The sequence below is a fragment of the Notechis scutatus genome, chromosome 6 (genome assembly GCF_049901735.1).
Source record: "Notechis scutatus isolate UNSWTSFEM ecotype Mainland chromosome 6, rNotScu1.2, whole genome shotgun sequence".
NCBI lineage: Eukaryota > Metazoa > Chordata > Lepidosauria > Squamata > Elapidae > Notechis > Notechis scutatus.
In genome coordinates this window covers 26457371-26475598 of record NC_142014.1, presented here as the reverse complement: position 1 = coordinate 26475598, position 18228 = coordinate 26457371, and the positions used below count along the sequence as shown (strand labels likewise).

The 18228-nt window shown below is 40.5% G+C and overlaps 2 protein-coding genes across 13 annotated transcripts in view; one reads left to right on the top strand and one right to left on the bottom strand.

The window, feature by feature from the left end:
* FAM185A (family with sequence similarity 185 member A) overlaps window positions 1-15336 on the bottom strand; it is an 84883-nt gene extending 69547 nt beyond the window's left edge. For 3 of the 9 annotated variants that reach the window (XM_087967769.1, XM_087967768.1, XM_087967773.1), the window contains exons 1-5: window positions 14641-15312; window positions 14216-14325; window positions 13463-13570; window positions 5719-5857; window positions 1391-1432 (exon numbers count right to left, since the gene is read on the bottom strand). In XM_087967769.1, coding sequence (XP_087823895.1) covers window positions 1391-1432; window positions 5719-5857; window positions 13463-13570; window positions 14216-14325; window positions 14641-15067 — 826 coding nt within the window. In that variant the 5' untranslated portion in view covers window positions 15068-15312. Of the gene's footprint in view, window positions 1-1390; window positions 1433-5718; window positions 5858-13462; window positions 13571-14215; window positions 14326-14640 lie in introns of all 9 variants that reach the window. The other 6 variants (XM_087967767.1, XM_026677220.2, XM_087967766.1 and 3 more) reach the window with 5 other exon arrangements.
* Window positions 15337-15569: 233 nt separating this feature from the next.
* Window positions 15570-18228, top strand: part of CCDC146 (coiled-coil domain containing 146) — a 92601-nt gene continuing 89942 nt past the window's right edge. For 3 of the 4 annotated variants that reach the window (XM_087967750.1, XM_087967751.1, XM_087967749.1), the window contains exon 1: window positions 15572-15653. The gene's annotated coding sequence lies outside the window, so the exon portion shown is untranslated. Of the gene's footprint in view, window positions 15654-18228 lie in introns of all 4 variants that reach the window. The other variant, XM_087967753.1, reaches the window with a different exon arrangement.

Below are 18228 nucleotides of genomic sequence, written 5' to 3'. Positions count from 1 at the left end.
GCTTACTTATGTTATGTGCCAAAGTACAGGAATTAACAACTGATTAACAAGCTTAGATTATTTGATAAGATCACATTGAATTCTGATGCTGCTTAATTTAATCTGGGAACCCGTCATATTAAAAATAAATATACACAGGGGAGCCAAAATGCCTGAGACCTTTCAGTTTAGATAACACACACATTATTAATAACACAACTGAATGGTTAAAACAACAGCAGCAGCTTTTCATAGGTTGTCATTTGACCTTAACTTGATATGGCCATTCAACAACATATTTTTTCCCCCAACCAGATCAGTGTTTCTCAAAGTTACTTTAAGTTTAAAACGTATGGACTTTAGCTCCCAGAATTCCCCAGGCAGAGTTGAAATCCACACATCTTAAATTTGCCAAGTATGAAAGACACTGGTCTAGACGATTTCCCTGCAAATATCTGAGCCGTGTAAGACGCTGAAGTAATAAGCTTAGCAGCCCATTCGTTTGGAGCAGAGCAAAAAATTATCACCCACTGAGCCGCATCATAATTCATGATTTATAAACTTACAATGAAAGGATTCACAGAAGATGCAAGCCCAAATATAAATAAACAGCAGGGTGGCTTAGCGTGAGGTATGAACATACCTATTTCCTGCCAATGGGTATAACTGCCACTCTGCTATAAAGCCATAGTGAATTACATCCAATCTGTGTTGAGCTTGTAGTAAAACTGGCAGCTGTGGAACTCAAAACACCGCAGACGAACCGTTGAATCCAAATTCATGAATGCTTCACTATGAAACTATGTGGTCAGGCTTAGTTTTTGGGGAGGAAAATAAGGGGAGGGAAATTGTGCCTCTTCCTACCAGTATCCATCGGTATTCATCTGGCTAGTGTCCTGTCAGTGTGAGAGAGTTGAGGGCTGTTTGGAAACTGAAACATGGAAACTGAAACAGTATTTGCTGTGTGAGCAAGGAGGAGACAGCAAAGAGCCTGGGCGTGGCTTAGCTCAACTGTTCTGTACCAAAGCTGGTTGCTGCTGTGAAACTGAAACTCCTCTGCTTGTGTTTTGCATTTGGAAGAGATTTCTTTTAGGTGGGGAGGGGGAGTAGAACTCCTTAGCATCAGAGCGTGTTAATAATAACATAGGAAATACTAATGTTCTGATGGTCATTTTGAAAAATCCTTTCTTAGTGAGCACCTAGAAGCCAAGGGGAACATACGTGCCAAATTTCAAGTTTGTAGGCTTTACGGTTCTGGAGATTTTGTGATGATGCGTGAGTGGTATTTTGCTTTTATATATATAAATGTCCAGGCACAGCTGCCCAACTTTTCAACCCATAGAACTGATTTAGCAGTGTTGTCTTAATTAAAAACAAAGGCGTGAACAAGGAAAGGAGAACAAGAACTTACCAACTGTGATGCTCCCTGTTTTGGTCTCCAAGGTAATATCACCTGTAACGAAATTGGAAGAGCAGTGGGTATCTTAAAATGTGAGGGTCACTTTACACACAGCGCAATTCATTGTGGTGCACAAGCAAGAAGCCAAAGGGGATTGAAACCAACTATGAATTGAATCAGAGGTTCCTTTTTGTAGTATTATCAGATGCAAAGGGACAGGATTGTACGTTAAGTTGTTAAGTTCAGAATATTTATTACCCAAGCTTACATACAAGAATCTAGTGTAAACTGCGAACAGATGAGGGTCGACAGAATTCAAGAGAAATTGGACCGTTCGTTAACAATTCTAGGTTTATGACTTGCTTAATTCCTCCCTCCAGCTCTACCTGCTCTTTTCCTACAAATATGTACCACACACCCACATTCACATAAAGGCAGAAGGAAACTGTCTGTATTATTGAATGTACAGAAATATAAGTCCTTGACTTATGATCATAACTGAATCCAACATTTCTATTGCTTAAGTTACGGTTGTTAAGTCGATCACTGCAGTTGTTAAGTTAGTAACTTGGACATTAAGTGAACCTGGCTTCTCCATTGACTTTGCTTATTACAAGGATGCATAAGGAGATCATGTGACCCCAGGACACTGCAACTGCCATAAATATGAGTCAGTTGCCAAGTGTCCAAATTTTGATCACGTGACCCTGGGGATGCTGAGAAAAATTAACAGCAGTCAGTGCCATTACAAACTAATGCCAAAGACATTCCAGCAGGGCCAAATTTATTTTCCACACTTCACTGCAGGAATATAGTGCTATTTTTACCAAATTGTTGTTGTGGTCAGCCGGCAACAGGTGTGGATGGCTGAGGAGAGCGAGGACTAAGATGAGGGGCCAGGACCATTAGGGAGTGGACTGCTGCCTTCAGAGATTGTGGGGGCTGGCAGCAGTGATGAGGAGGTTCCTGAGGAGCCTTTGCCAAGTGCGAGTGCACAGGATTGCTCGCAGGAAAGAGCAGTTACAACAGCATGGGTGATTCGGGAGTAAGGCTGCAAGGCCCCTCCTTCAAGAAGATAAAAGTCCGCTGTGAAACTAACGTACTTTGCAGAAGGCAAAGACGTTTTGAAACTCCAGCCTCGTGGACATTCCAGTATCCTGAGTTTGTATTTGAAAATTCTTATTTTGCAAATTATTTCTTGTCTGTTATCTTTTGGCAAGTCTCGCACAGTTTGGCAAGGCTTGTACTTATCACAGCTAATTATTTTGTAAAAGCATTACAAGGTTTCTGTTCATTTTGGATTGTGTTTGATTTGTTGGGAAAGGGCGTGGGTCAGAACAATTGTAGCTTCATTTTGTTTTATTGAATCTTCCTCCTTCTCTTTCTCTCTTTCTCTTTTTTCCTGTCTCCCACTCTCCCTCCCCTCCCGCTCTCAGCTAACAGCAGGTCTGTGGTTTGCTTAGCAGATTCCAGGCAAGATCTGGCTCTAAACTAATCCTGGGAAGAATAAATTTTCCAATCTGGCTCTAAACTAATCCCAGGAAGAATAAATTTTCCAAGATCCACTGATTGTCTCTTAGGTAAAGCATAAAGTCTGAATTGAAGAAGTCTTGGCTGGCTTGCTGGTAAACAGACAGAATCGGGGAGCTATCTTGCAATCAAACCACCATTCATAGCCTGGCCTACTACTTTGAGACAGAGCATTGCTTAACTATAACCTAGCATCTCTCGATAGCAACTTGGAAAGTGGTAGGAGATGCTAGAACAAGGGTTTCAAACTCAATTTCATTGAAGGCCATATCAGGGGGCATGGCCTGTCGGTGGCACCTGTGGTGGGCAGAGGGCTCTGCCAATGAAAACAGGCTGCCACGGCCTCCTGCAACCCTCTGCCCATGAAAACGGAGCGGCCCTCTCAAGCGGCCCTCTCAACCTTGAGTTTGACACCCCTGTGCTAGAAGGTATAATTCAGCAATTTCCAGATGCCGTAAGTTGTTTTTCGCCCAGCTAAAATGTTTTTCTGAGTACCAGATACACAAATGTTGCCTTAAGGATATCATAATCATTTTTGCACAGACTGGTTTAATTCTACTTCCATTCTTATTTTTGTTTTATCACAGAGCAGCTCCTCATTCCGACTCTTCGCTGTATTGGGATCGCTCCCAAGCTCTAGCAAATTTTTGCAATTCATTTATTTCTTGGATTCCTACTCTTCCCTAAGGCATGATGCTCAAACCGGTTAAAAATAATTAACAAGAATTAAATAGATTGAAAACACACATAAAGCAACCATATTGTACCACCACAAGTATTGCAAATAAAGCAATTATATAACAACAACCTTATATTTCAGTGGCACAATTGAAAAGGATCTGTTTTGCATTCTTCTTGTCCAGTAATATTCATTGTCGCTTTGAGTTTGTAACTTCAAGAAAACATAAAATGTCTTAGAATCAACAGTGCCTTGCAAAATTAAGTCAACTGAAGAAAATTCAACATGTCATTTGGAAGAGGAACTTTTATTTTATTTTATTTTTTAAAATGGTGCGGTCAAGTAACTATTCCACCAGTCATAGGATATAATAAACTCTTTAATTTTCATGCTCTCTTAAATGGAAATACATATTATCTTATATTATCTGATTTGCCACTACGGCTGACATCCAGCAAATACAAAATTGGGGCAATTAGTCATGAAGTATTGACAGAAGCAATTTGATTCATGTCTATTTTCTGTTCCCCATGAACAATAATTGGAAACACTTTCCCGCACGTCTACATTGTACTGCTTAAAAATGAAGAAAGAAGTCAAAGTTATTTTTCTCTACAGAAGCCTGCATAACTCAAATCTCTCTCTCTTTTTTTAAAAGAAAGCCGATTTCTTTTTTTAAAAGAAAGTCTAGCCTACAAGGTCGGTATACTTTAACAACCTCCCATCGAATACTAGTAAGACCTGATCCCGCAGATACGAATAAGTATCTGATCAGCTAGATACTATCACCAGATGCTAACTGGGGGATTCTGGGAATTGAAGTCCATACATCTTAAAGTTATCCAGGTTGAGAGACAATGACCTGCTCTAAGAAACTGGTTTACCTTGAGAGATATGGAGGAATCTTATCATCCAGGCCTTCTGGAAGACTATTAAACTCTGTTTCTACCCTGAGATGTTGAATCAGGATGGGAACCCACCTTTCCAAATGGCTATTGTTATGGTGCCGAGTTTGAACTTTGGTTGTTTTTCTAATTTGCATCTTTTTTTTTTTAGCCACCTAGGAATGTTTTAGATGACATTGGTAGTAGTATAACTTTTTTCAAATAAATAAATGGAGTTTTAGAAAATAGAAAATAGAATAACAGAGTTGGAAGGGACCTTGGAGGTCTTCTAGTCCAACCCCCTGCCTAGGCAGGAAACCACTTCAGACAAATGGTTATCCAACATCTTTTTAAAAACTTCCAGTGTTGGAGCATTCATAACTTCTGGAGGCAAGTAGCTCCACTGATTAATTGTTCTAACTGTGTGATATGTAGAATTATACCTGTGAAAATATAAAAGCAATGGTAACACTATTTTAACCTCTGTGTTAACTTAAGTTAACTTGTGATAATTCACTGGAATATTATGTAAGAATTCTCTATTGTTTTGTATACATTTGGCAGGTTAGGGTGTCCAGTGTCATGTTAATGATGGAGATTACTGGAACTGGAAATGGGTAAACAGGACGAGGAAACAGATGTTATGCTTCAAAAATAGGGGTGTTGTGTAGCTGGATATATAGCTGGAGATTATGAACCCAGGAAAGGGGCAGAGACTGTATATTTGAACCTGTATATAAACCCCAGCCTTCCTGTGAACCATGTCTTCTGCCCATGAGCAGAATTCCCTTTTGCAAAAGCTTCATAATAAAGCTCTTATTTATTGTTCACATGTATCCAGTGTCTCCTGAATGGTTGATTTTTATCACAAACTGTCAGGAAATTTCTCCTTAGTTCTAAATTGCTTCTCTCCTTGATTAGTTTCCACCCATTGCTTTAGTTCTGGGCAATTGTACATATGGCTGCAGCTTTTGGTAAATGGCACCTGGGTTTTAGTTCATGTCAGGATACTTCTCAGAGAACATAACCTTAGAAAAAGGTTCCATTTTGTTCGTTAATAGAGCTGTGTTATCTTCAAAATCTGGCTCAACTTGCAAGTCTCCTAAGGCACTTAAAAAATGGCTGTGCTATATTCAGTTTCATAAACACAGGCAGGCACTAAACCGGGTACGAAAAAGAATACTTTTCCTTAAAAAGGCATTTGGTAGAGAAATGTTGCTCTAAGGAAATCTTTTTTGCCCTCTTACCATGGACGTTCCCCAGTAAGATGTCGCCAGCCACTGAAGTCAGAAACGAGGACTCGGCATACAAATATTTAGCTTTGAGCAAACCATTTTCACTTGTAATGTTAATGGATGATCCTTGGAGTTTTTCAATGTTCACATTCTATTGCAAGAAAAAAAAATACAATAAAGTTGTATTATGGTAATTATTCTGACTCGCTGACAAATAGCCAGTTTGGTCCAGTGGTTAAGGCACCAGGATAGAAAGCAGGAGACCATGAACAACTAATTCACACCACAATGACTTGTGCCCTAGGATGTCCAACCATGTAGTAGGGCTGTACTACTATTATCATCCTCCTCGTCTTTCTTATTACCAATTCCTTTAGCATCTTATGACTATCACTTCGTTTTTTGTGTCTTACGATTTATGTTGATTGCTTTTATTTAGCATTCTATGACTATCACTGAGTGTTGCATCTTATGATTTATGATGATTGTATTTTATGATTATGATCCTGATTTAACACTTGTTGCTTGTATGTATGCTGAGAGCTCCTGCACCGGAGACAAATCCCTTGTGTGTCCAGTCACACTTGGCCAATGAAGAATTGCATTGTGTTGTGTTGTACTTTACTCTACTCTACTCCACTCTACTCTACTCTACTCTATTCTCTATTAATCCATTTCCTATTCTGTTCTATTTACTCCACTCTATTCTACTCTGCTCTGCTCAGCTCTGCTCTGCTCTACTCTACTCTATTCATCCATTTCCTATTCTGTTCTGTTCTACTCTACTCTGTTCTATTCTCTATTCATCCATTTCCCATTCTGTTCTGTTCTGCTCTGTTATGTTATGTTATGTTATGTTTTACTCTACTCTACTCTACTCTACTCTACTCTACTCTACTCTACTCTACTCTACTCTACTCTCTATTCATCCATTTCCTATTCCTATTCTGTTCTGTTTTACTCTACTCTCTATTCATCCATTTTTTATTCCTGTTCTATTTTACTCTACTCTACTCTCTATTCATCCATTTCCTATTCCTATTCTGTTCTGCTTTACTTTACTCTACTCTACCCTACTCTATTTTATTCTTTCCTGCTTTTGGCATGAAAGCTGGCTAGGTGACTTGAGCCAGTCCCTCTCTCTCCCATCCCATCCCACCTCACAGAATTGTTGTTGTGAGGAAAATAGGAGGAGAGAGGAGTGTTGGATATGTTCACCACCTTGGATTGTTTGTAAAAATAATAAAGGCGGGATACAATTCAACAGTCAATAAATAAGCAACAGTTCCTATAAAGTGTATATTATCTTATAAAGTTCAGCTCCCGGGTCAAGTAAGCTATACATTTCACAACAAACTAAGATGGGATTCCCAGAAATCTGGAAATAACCCCGAAGTTATGGAAAGCACAGAACGCTTGGAAAATTTTAGGAATGTTTGCCGGAAGACGCTACAAATTAATGAAGGAATTAGTGCTATCTAAGGTAGTCGGTGTTTGTCAAGGGAACGAGGGAGGTATGAGTTCAGAAAAATACGAATTTCTTGGATCAGGTCCCATACCTGATCTAGCTGTATTCCTCCTCAAAGGATTGAAATGATAAATGAGGAAGCAAAAATGAAGAACAAGGTACAAGTATTTTCCACTGAAGCTGTTTTTTTCTCTACAAAGAAGGAATCTGGTAGGTAATTTAGAAGGATTGCTATCAATAACCCAAGCTTTTAATGGATAAGGTCTCCTGCTCAAGCAGTGGGGTTGGATTAGAAGACCTCCAAAGTCCCTTTCAACCCTCTCATTCTATCTTCTGCAACGAGATTTTGGTTTCCAAGCCATTTTCTTGACTTTCCTCCCTGTACTTCAATTTAGGCAAGGGCCCAACTTCTGATTGGCTTAGATCAACTTCCTGGCTGGTTTACCTGTCCTGCAGAGCAAAGATTAAAGCTAAGAAACAATCTGGTATTTGATCTTGGCTTCTCCCTGGACACCTTGGAAAAAAATTCATTCGGTTGGAACTGCTGGTAAATTTGCTTTGGCTCCAGCCTAGGAGTCTATGTTCTGCCAAGGTGCCAGCCCCGTAAATATATAAAATGTTTGAAGGTTGTTGAATTATGCTAACCATGGAAAAGCAAAGGAACCATGAATGTATCAGGGAGAAGCATGGAATCATTTCAGACCGGCACATATATAAAAGTTTTGCTAAAATCTACATATATATATAAAAGCGAAAGACCACTCACGCATCATGACAAAATCTCCAGAACCATAAAGCCTACAAACTTGAAATTTGGCATGTATGTTCCTCTTGGCTTCTAGGTGCTCACTAAGAAAGGATTTTTCAAAATGACCATCAGAGCATTAGTATTTCCTATATTATTATTATTAACATGCTCTGATGCTAAGGAGTTCTACTCCCCCTCCCCACCTGAAAAGAAATCTGTTCCAACAGCTAAGCCTCTCCCAGACTCCTTGCTGTCTCCTTCTTGCTCATACAGCAAATACCATTTCAGTTTCCAAACAGCCATCAACTCTCTCACACACTGACAGGATGCTAGCCAGATGAATACCAATGGATGCTTGTAGGCAGAGGCAGAATTTTGCCCCCCTTATTTTCCTCCCCAAAACTAAGTCCAATCACATAGTTTTGTAGCGAAGCACAGGTATAGAGCTAGTATATTTATGATGATAAGCTGCTTGGTGAAGAATATAAGTGTCAGCTTTGGAAGCCATATTCCATGCTGCCACATAGCCTGGGAGAGTGGAAGTGGGGGGGGGGTGTGATTTCAATTAAGTAGCTCTAAGTAGACAAAATAAAATTCTTTTGTTGCTGTGTCCCTAGACCAGGTGATCAACTTTTGCGACCTTCTGACAAGCAAACTCAATGGGAAAGCCAGGTTCGCTTAACGACCGGGTGACTAACTTATCAACTGTGGCAAGAGAGGTTGTTAAAAAGGTCGAGGGAAGGGAAGTCAGAAATGACTTAATGACTGCATTATTCACTTAACATTGAGGAAAAACTCACTCAACAAATGTCTCACTTAAGAAAAGAAATGTTGGGCTCCATGGTGGTCGTAAGTCAAGAACTATTTGTATTTAGCTTCTTAAAACCACCAAGGTCACATTAGCACTGCCACCTGCTAAAAGCAGACAAGTCAAAATCTACCACAATAAAATCAAAAGTTGCTTAACTAACTCACAAGAGCCGAGAGTGATCGCAAACGAGTATAACATATACTTATATTCTTACAAAACTTGTACTACATGCTGCTTACATTCCAAGCTGGTTCAGGCCGCAATCGAACATTTAATATGCTTTTAATTTTCCAATTCTGATTGTTTTATGGGCAGCATCTGACTGATTTACACTCCTCTAACATCTGCGCTGACATGTAAAACATCTTTGTCTTTTTTTTAATGACGATTTTGTTCCACCAGTTAGACACATCGTTATGTAGTTAAGGCTCATCGTTTCCAGGATAAACGAAAGCACGATGAAGGTTTAAACCTTTAAAATGGGAGACTGATGGGGGAAGGGGCCTTGAGATGTAAGATTTTCTGCTTATTGGTTATGGACACACAATACACATTTTATAAAGCAACACTTCATTCCTAAATGCATTGTTAGGCAAGATCCTGGCATTAATTTGATCCGTGTGTTTTTATGGTAACAAGAATGAATAATAATGGGGTACAGAGCAGAGGTGGTATTCAGCAGGTTCTGAGCAGTTCCTGAGAACCGGAAGCGGAAATTTTGAGTAGTTTGGAGAACCGGCAAATCCCACCTCTGACTGGCCCCGCCCCCCTCTATTCTCTGCCTCCCATTGAGTCCCAGCTGATCATCTGGGTCTTCTTTGGTTGCCATGCACAGGAGAACGGAGCTGGAAAGCAGGTTAGTGGGTGGGGAGGGAATGGGGATTTTGCAATATTCTTCCCCCAGGAGTGGGGAGGGAATGGAGATTTTATAGTATACTTCCCCTACCACGTCCACCAAGCCAAGCCACACCCACTAAGCCACGCCTACAGAACCGGTAGTAAAAAAATTTGAATCCCACCACCGGTACGGAGTAACTGAACTGGCATTGAAAAATTACTTGTTTCCATAGAATATCTGTAAACAAGTAATAATAATTACTTGTTTACAGATATTCCTCGACTTAACGACCACCATCGAGTACAAAATTTCTGTTGCTAAGCGAGACATTTATTAAGGGAATTTAGACCCATATTACAACCTTTCTTGCCACTGTCGTTAAGTGAATCATTGCAGTTGTTAAATTAGTCACATGGTAGTTAAGGTGGGTTTGTATTTATTTTCATAGTCGTAATGTACACTGAAGATGGTATTTAATTTCATTGTACGAGGTACATTGACAATAAAGTAAACTAAACTAAGCTAAACTCCGGAGGGCCTCCAGAGCCCGGGGGAGGTCATTTTTACTCTCCCGGAGGCTCGAGGAAAGCCTCCGGAGCATGGGGAGGGCAAAAATGCCCCTCCTCCACTATGGTGCAGGAGGCCGACTAGGCCATGCCCACCATGGCCACGCCCACTCAGCAAGCGAGCAGAGAACCGGTTGCTGAAATTTTTGAAGTCCACCCCTGACCAGGAGAACTTATAGTGCACAGCCATAAACCTTCATCGTGCCTTGGTTTATCCTGGAAATGCTGAATCTTAAACTACGTAATGACATCTACAACTGATGGAATAAAATTGTCATAAAAAAGATCCCCAGGGTCGAACGAAAGGCAGGTTGATTGCTAACAGAAATCGCTCTGTGAGAAAAGACAGCCAAATTTCTTACTATTGTATTTCTGACACACAGTTGGCTGCCTTGCTGTTATATTTGTGTGGGATGCCCCTCCCTTCCTAGAAGAATGAAATATTTTGGGAAATATTACAAAGGCCAGAATACGATATTTCCCCCAAAGGGAGAAATGGAGAAACATGCTTTTAAAGACAGAAAGCAGTCTTTCTGAGTAGCTCCACCCCAAAGACCTTCAGCTCCAGGATGATGGGATTAAAAAGAACAGGACACTGTTCTGTCCGAGGCTACCCCAAAAAGCACTAAGCAGACTCTTTGTCCTGGCAAAACCCCTTTTATTAAACGAAGATGAATTTCTTGCATTCACATTCAGCCAAAGGCCTGGCAAACCCTGTCTTTCAAGGGTCTAATTAGGAGCACAGACCTAACTTTCTACATTTCTTGCCAATCAGCCACCAGCCTCCATTTTATTTCCAGCTTCTTTCTCCCAGCGTGGCACTGAACCCAATGGATATTCCTTCCAACATTTGGCAGATAAATCTTAGAACACCCTGGATGGATGCCTAATTTTATAGCTATAAAACCTTATAGCCATTCCACCGATTCCAATCAAAAAAGCATTTACAGGAGAGCACAAAGGAAACCAAAAGTTGATCAAGAAAACATTCTAAGATATATAAGCTCATACAGGTATTCCTCAATTTATGGCCACAATTGAGCCCAATATTTAGGTTGCCAAGGGAAACATGTGTTAAATAAAGTTTTCCCCATTTTTTTTCGAACTTCCTTGACAGATTTGTGAAGCAAATCACTGCAGTTGTTAAGTTAGCCACACAGTTGTTAAGGGAATCTGGTTTTTCCACTGACTTTGCTTGTGAGAAGGTGTGAAAAACAGTTTCAGTGCCATCGTAATTTCAAATGGTCACTAAATGAATTGTTGTTATAAGTCAAGAACTACCGGTATTTATAGAAACCTATAATTCTTTCCTCATAGGGCTGTCCAACTCAGGATCATTCAACAGAAACTGACAGGAATTTTTTTTCTTACTACCCAAAGAGAAATTCCACTAGCTAAAGATGCCATCTTCTGGCAAATCTATAGCACCTCGCTCTATTTCTTAGAAAAGAGATTTTCAACAACTTTTCAAAAGTTTGAATGTAGGATGCAGATAGTCTTTGACAGTGGTGGGATTCAAAGAATTTTAGTACTACTGGTTCTGTGGGCGTGGCTTGGTGGGCATGGTGTGACTTGGTGGGTGTGACTTGGTGGGCGTGGCTTGGTGGGTGTGGCAGGGGAAGAATACTGTAAAATCTCCATTCCCACCCCATTCCAGGGGAAGGATACTGCAAAATCCCCATTTCCTCCCCACCCCACTAACCTGATTTCCAGCTCTGTTCTCCTGTGCAGGGCAACCAAAGAAGACCCAGTCAGAGGTAGGATTTGCCGGTTCTCCAAACCACTCAAAATTTCCACTACTGGTTCTCTAGAACCAGTCAGAATCTGCTGAATACCACCTCTGGTCTTTGATATATAACCACAATTCAGCCCAAAATTTCTGTAAGCAAGACAATTGTTGCAATGGTCATAAGTATGAACCCCATCATAAGTCACTTTTCAGTTACACAGTTGTAACTTTAGTTACTAAGTGAATGATTCTAAGTCAAGGACTACAGGTAGGCCTCAACTTAGGGTCACAATTGGGCCCATTTCTGTTGCTAAGTGTTGTGGTTAACCGGCAGCAGGTGCGGGCGGCTGAGGAGAGTGAGGACTCTCATGAGGGCCCAGGACCATTAGGGAGTGGATTGCTGCCTTCAGAGATTGTGGGGGCTGGCAGCAGTGATGAGGAGGTTCCCAAGGAGCCTGTGCCAAGTGTGCGTGAGCGCAGGATTGCTCGTAGGAAAGAGCAGCTACAAACAGCATGGGCAACTCGGGAGTAAGGCTGCAAGGTAATGGGCCCTCCTTCAAGAAGATAAAAGCCAGCTGTGAAACGAACGTTCTTTGCAGGAAGCAAAGACATTTTGAAACTCCAGCCTCGTGGACATTACAGTATCTTAATTGGGTATTTGAAGACTTGTGTTGTGAAATATTTCTTATCTGTGATTTTTGGCAGTCTTGTAAAGTTTTGGCAAGATTTGTGCGTATCAAAGTTAATTAGTTTGCAGCAGCCTTTTAACCAGGGATTCATAAGACTCATTAAAAGGTTTCTGTTCCCTTTGGTTATTGTTTGTCTTATTTACGACCTCCCTGGCCACAATTTTTAAGCAAATCACTACAATTGTTAACTAATTAACGTGGTTGTTAAGTGAATCTGGCTTCCTCATTGACTTCACTTGTCAGAAGGTCGCAAAAGGGAATCACATGACTCCCGGGGACACTGCAACCATCATAAGTATGAACCAGTTGCCAATCATCCGAATTTTGATCATATGACCACAAGTATGCTGCAATAGTCATAAGTGTGAAAAACGGTCATATGTCACTTTTTTCCATCCCATTATAACTTCAAGTAATCACTAAGTCAAGAACTACCTGCATTAGGATTCTGGCAAAATGAGGTGATCGTTATCTTTTTAAAAATACCAAAAAAAAAATCTACTACATGAACTTTGCCAATGCATTCCATTAAGAACCACAGCCCCGATAAATTTATTTAAAACTGGACAAGTGATTTTTTTATATATAAAATGGGCTGAGGACTGCTGTTTAGTTTTCTTGTACTACGTACAACATGAAAAATGATTTTTTGTCAATAATTATTGTCAATCAATAATGCAGCGTTGAATTAAGTAACATAAGAATAGCAGATAAGCACAGAATTGTTTTTAAAATTTGAATTTTTAGATTTTTTTTTTCTGATAGAAGATAAGTTTACAGAGTCAGTATTACTGAAGCCCAGGAAGAATTAACAGTGGATGCAAGTACAAAAAAATAAAATAATTCTTCCTGTATTGTTTAATATTAAAAATATACCTTTTAGTGTAACTTAATTTATGCTACTCACACGGCTCTCACTTACACTTTCTTGTGACACAAGAATATCAGTATTTCCTTGAAGAGTTCCCAAACAGGTAACGTCCCCTCCTTTTGCTCGGAGATCAATTTTATGACTCTGAAAGAAAACTGCATAGGTGTTAAAAAAGTTTACTTCCGTTTTCCTTCTAAGATTCATTTGCCGGTTATGGCACGTTCTAACTTTCAAATCTGACTCTCCTAATATATTTCTTTGAACTTTCCTGGAAAATGAACACTTGCATCATGGAAATTGTTTTTCAACTAGGTCTGGGCAACTGGTTCATATTTATGACCGTTGTTGTGTCCCAAGGACACATGATCTCCTTTTGCAACCTTCTAACAAGCAAAGTCAATGGGGAAGCCCGATTTGCTTAATAACTGGGCTACTAACTTATCAGTGCAGTGATTGGTGATGGTTAATTTGACAATGCTATTCACAACTGTCGAGGAATAAAATCCATTGAATTCAGTGGCTCCTAATTTCAAAGAAATGAGCATTTCAGCTCAGTAAGTGGACCAATGACATGATTGTTTAAGGATTTAAAATCTAGCCAAGAAATGCTTGGGAGATTTTTTAAATAATTCCATCTATGAGCAGCAAAAACATCAGATACAGGAAATCAATCTCCTGGATGTGAAATCATCAGTTGTTGCATCTGCAAAAAGTAACCCTGAGATTTAAGATGCTGAAGATTACGTACAATTCATAAAACAAAGAAAGACCATGATGAGAGATTGGTACCTTTATTGACTTCAATACACTCGCTCCCTTCTCTGTTTCTACTTTGCAGTTAGCACATTGCATTTGTTCAATCTTCACAGAGCCATTTCTGGTTGTTTTGATATCCAAATCTAAAATTAATTTTAAAAAAGTTAACAATGAATGGAGATCAGAACAGTCTTGAGTTTGTTTTCGTGATGTCAGCAGTGAAACACAGAGAGAAAGATGGAGTATCCTGCTTGCAAAGCATATCTGAATTGGTCAAAATAAAACTTCACCCTCTGATCCATTCAAGATGCATTGAGTGACAACTCCTTTAATGTTGCTGGAGCAAAACTGACTTCACCACTGCCCCAATTAGCAACAGAAACTTTAGGCTCAATTGTGGTCATTAAGTCGAGGACTGCTTGTATTCTACCAGCACCCACTCTCCCTTCTGCACCTACCAAAATTTACAGGGGTCCTCACATCCAGGGAAGCTGTGCCGTCCACGCCATCAGAGATAATCTTCACCTCCTTCCGGGCTTCATCGTAATTCACAAGCAGACCAGAGGCAGGGTCAGGATTGGAATCCCTGCCCTTAAGGGCAACAAATACCTTGTCAGAATCAGGGTACTTATGGGGGTCCAGGGGCCCCACTGTAATGTGGCAAGGGAGACGCGCCTTCAGCAGACCAAAAGGAGTGACAACCAAGGTCCACTCCTTGAGAAGCTTATTAGTCTTTGGGTCCTTTTCTGTAGGACCCAGGTTTGCCTGACTTGTGAACAAGGCCACTTTGTGGGGACTCTTCTTCCCCTTCAGCAAACCACGATTGCTCCTTGATAACGCCTTCCCCGCCAGGTAGCACCATCCTGGCAACCTGCTATGCACCATCCTGGCTTCTATGGGGATGTTTTTGCTAACATCCCATCCTAGGAAAGGACAGGTAGGGTCTTCCTTTCCCCAGTTTTTGCATGGGGTGTGGGGTCAACTGCATCAGAACTCCCCCTTACAAGCCCATCTTGCTCGCTTCCCCCAAAAAAAAAAAAAAAAAAAAATAAAATCGTGCGTTGCCTCCAACCGGAGATGCACAAAACCCACACTGATCTGCAGCTGCAGCTGCAGTACTACCCGGACATGTCAAACTTGCAGCGAGGGCTGCTGGGAATTGTGGTTTCTCGCCCGCGCGCAAAGGCACGCAAGCGCCCAAAAGTCGGGCATTTCAACTACAAATCCCGGAATGCCATTCGCACGCTTGAGGATTGGTTTGTTTGTTTGGTTTTTAAAATCTCCAATGGCCGGGGAAGGAGGATGGAACGTTTCGTTACCCAATCGGAAGGGGTGGGATCAGGGGAAAAAAAAGGGCGGAGAATTTTTGGTCTCCTTGGAAACGGGTGTCGCTAACGGGCGAGTCGGTTGCTAGGCGACGCGAGGCCCGAGTCCTGGGAAAGAAAGAGTAACGCGAGTTGTAGTAACGCCGGTAAGATTAAACTGGGTTAAACTCGGCTGCATGGATCCCACATTTGTGTGAAGGGGAGGTTTTGTACTTTTGGGGGAAAGCTACAAGGTTCAGGAATAGAGCTGCTTTCAAGAAGCCCCCGCTCCCGTTTATGCCTTTGCTAGGTCACGTTTTATTGGTGGATGGGAGACTACCAGGAAATCCCAAGGACGTCAGTTTGGGCAACGTTCCCCCCCCAAAAAAAGGCAATGGGGAAAAAAAAATCACTTCCCACGGTTGCCAGTAAAAACTGCATTGATGTATTGACAAAGTCAAGGAAGTAAAATGTTTACTTGCCACCATGGCAAATAAAGAAAATACAGGTACTTGAAGTTATGATGACACTGAAAAAAGTGACTTATGACCATTGTAGCATCCCCATGGTCACATGATTTACATTAATTTTGGATGCTTGGCAACTGACTCAAATTTATGATGATTGCCGTGTCCCAATCTCCTGCGATTTCCTTTTTATGACCATCCAATAAGCAAAGGCAATGGGAAAGCCAGATTCACTTCACAACTGGGGTTACTAATTTAAGAAAATGTGGTGATTCACTTAGCAACTGTTGAATGAAAACTTGTAAAGAAAACTTGTAAAACGGGACCAAACTCTCCTGACACATTTCTCACTTAGCAACAGAAATTCTGGGCTCAATTGTGGTCGTTAAGTCGAGGACTACCTGAATAGGTGGATGTTATGTCAAACAGGTATAGAAGCATGAGGTGTGAACCAGGCCAAGGAATGTATCAACAAATGTATCATTTGTTGTGTCAGTTGTTTGTGCATCTCCTATAATTTTTGCAACATTGTTTAGTGTTTCTTCTGATCGAAGGAAAGTTAATGATGGGTATTCAAGCTGTCTGTCTAACAGCAATAGCACTTAGACTTATATACCGCTTTATAATGCTTTATAGCCATCTCTAAGCGGTTTACAGAGTCAGTATATTGCCCCCAACAATTTGGGTCCTCATTTTACCCACTTCGGAAGGATGAAAGACTGAGTCAACCTTGAGCATGGTGGAAATCTTGAATTGTATTGACTCTTCTTTACCACCAATTTGCTTTGACCGTTAGTAGTTCAGATTCTTATAGAGAGCATAACCCTGCAGTGAACTTTTATATTCATTTGAACTGTCTGGTCTTCTGATTTTCCTGCATGTGATAAGGACTTCATAAAGGATCTGGTTTCAAAGGTTGTTGGGAATGTGTATCCTTTAGAACCTTGAACTAAGGAGATATTGTCCTGAGACTTGTACATCAGCTGTGTAAGGCATGCGGGCAACTGTGTCCTTGAGAAAGATATGGCTATTTTAAGATTTTTCCAATAGTGGCTACCTACTCACCCAGGGATGAACTTATCCATTTGAACCCAGGTCTGCACAGCCCTAATTGCTTTCTGCAGTAATATATCAGTTCAAATGCATCTCTTAGCTAGTGTCTCTGTACAACACAAACTTATCTATTTACTTTTTAATTTTGCAAGGGCTTGTTTTCAAATATATATTACATCTTTTCTGTATTTGTAGAGCCCATTTCCTGGTAACTAGTGCTGTAATTTACTTTTATACCGTCAGATGTCAGCAGTTACCCACCCAATACATTGCAGTTACATTTTGATTGGTTAATTTTGTGATAGGGATGGGAAATTTATTTGTTTGGCTTTTGGTATAATGATCACTACCTGAACCAATACAATTATCTTTTTTAAAAAAAATTCAGTAAGTAATTTTAGCTACAACAGTGCAGATATTACAGGAAACTAAATGTATTATTTTTTTAAAAAAAGTGTTAAAATTAGCATTTGCATAGAAAGACTGGGATGGAATAAACATTTGCTTGCCCCAAAATTAGAGATGTTGAAGCATACTGTACCTCTAAATATTTGCACTTATGTACAATACCAATTTGCAGCATGCTTTGGAAAAATATATGTTGAATTTGATACAAACACGATAGAGACCTAATGTATCTAGTTAAATCACAAGTTGCTTAATTATGATTTGTTGCATAGCTGACACTTCATTAGTAGAATTGGCTTGGGATTTTGTGACAACCATGGGACTGCTATTTGTTGTCACCTTGACCAATACATTGAGCAAAATATACCACAATTTGCTTTTGTCTTGAGCCAAGACGGGTAGCTGGAATATGGGGTTTAACCCTGCTGTCATGGTCAGATCCCTTCTGCAAAGGTTAGAGATCAGGAGTGGAATTCAATTTTTTTAACAACCAGTTCTGTGGGCGTGGTTTAGTTGGTAGGCGTGGCTTGGTGGTCATGTTATTGGCTGGGTGTGGCCAACTCAACATCACTCACATTGAGGCATGCATTTCCTCGCCTGGCCTCTCATGACTGTGGGGATGCTGCAACAGTTGTTAGTGTGAAAAATGGTCATAAGTCACTTTTTTCAGTGCCATTGTAACTTTGAATGGTCACTCCACACAAGCAAAGTACCAGCAAAGGAGGAAAAAAACCTCCAGAGACGTTTCTGAGACAGGAAGTCTAGTCCTGCCAAGAATGTAATAAGGGTTAACGGAGAGGCAGTTTCTGTAAGC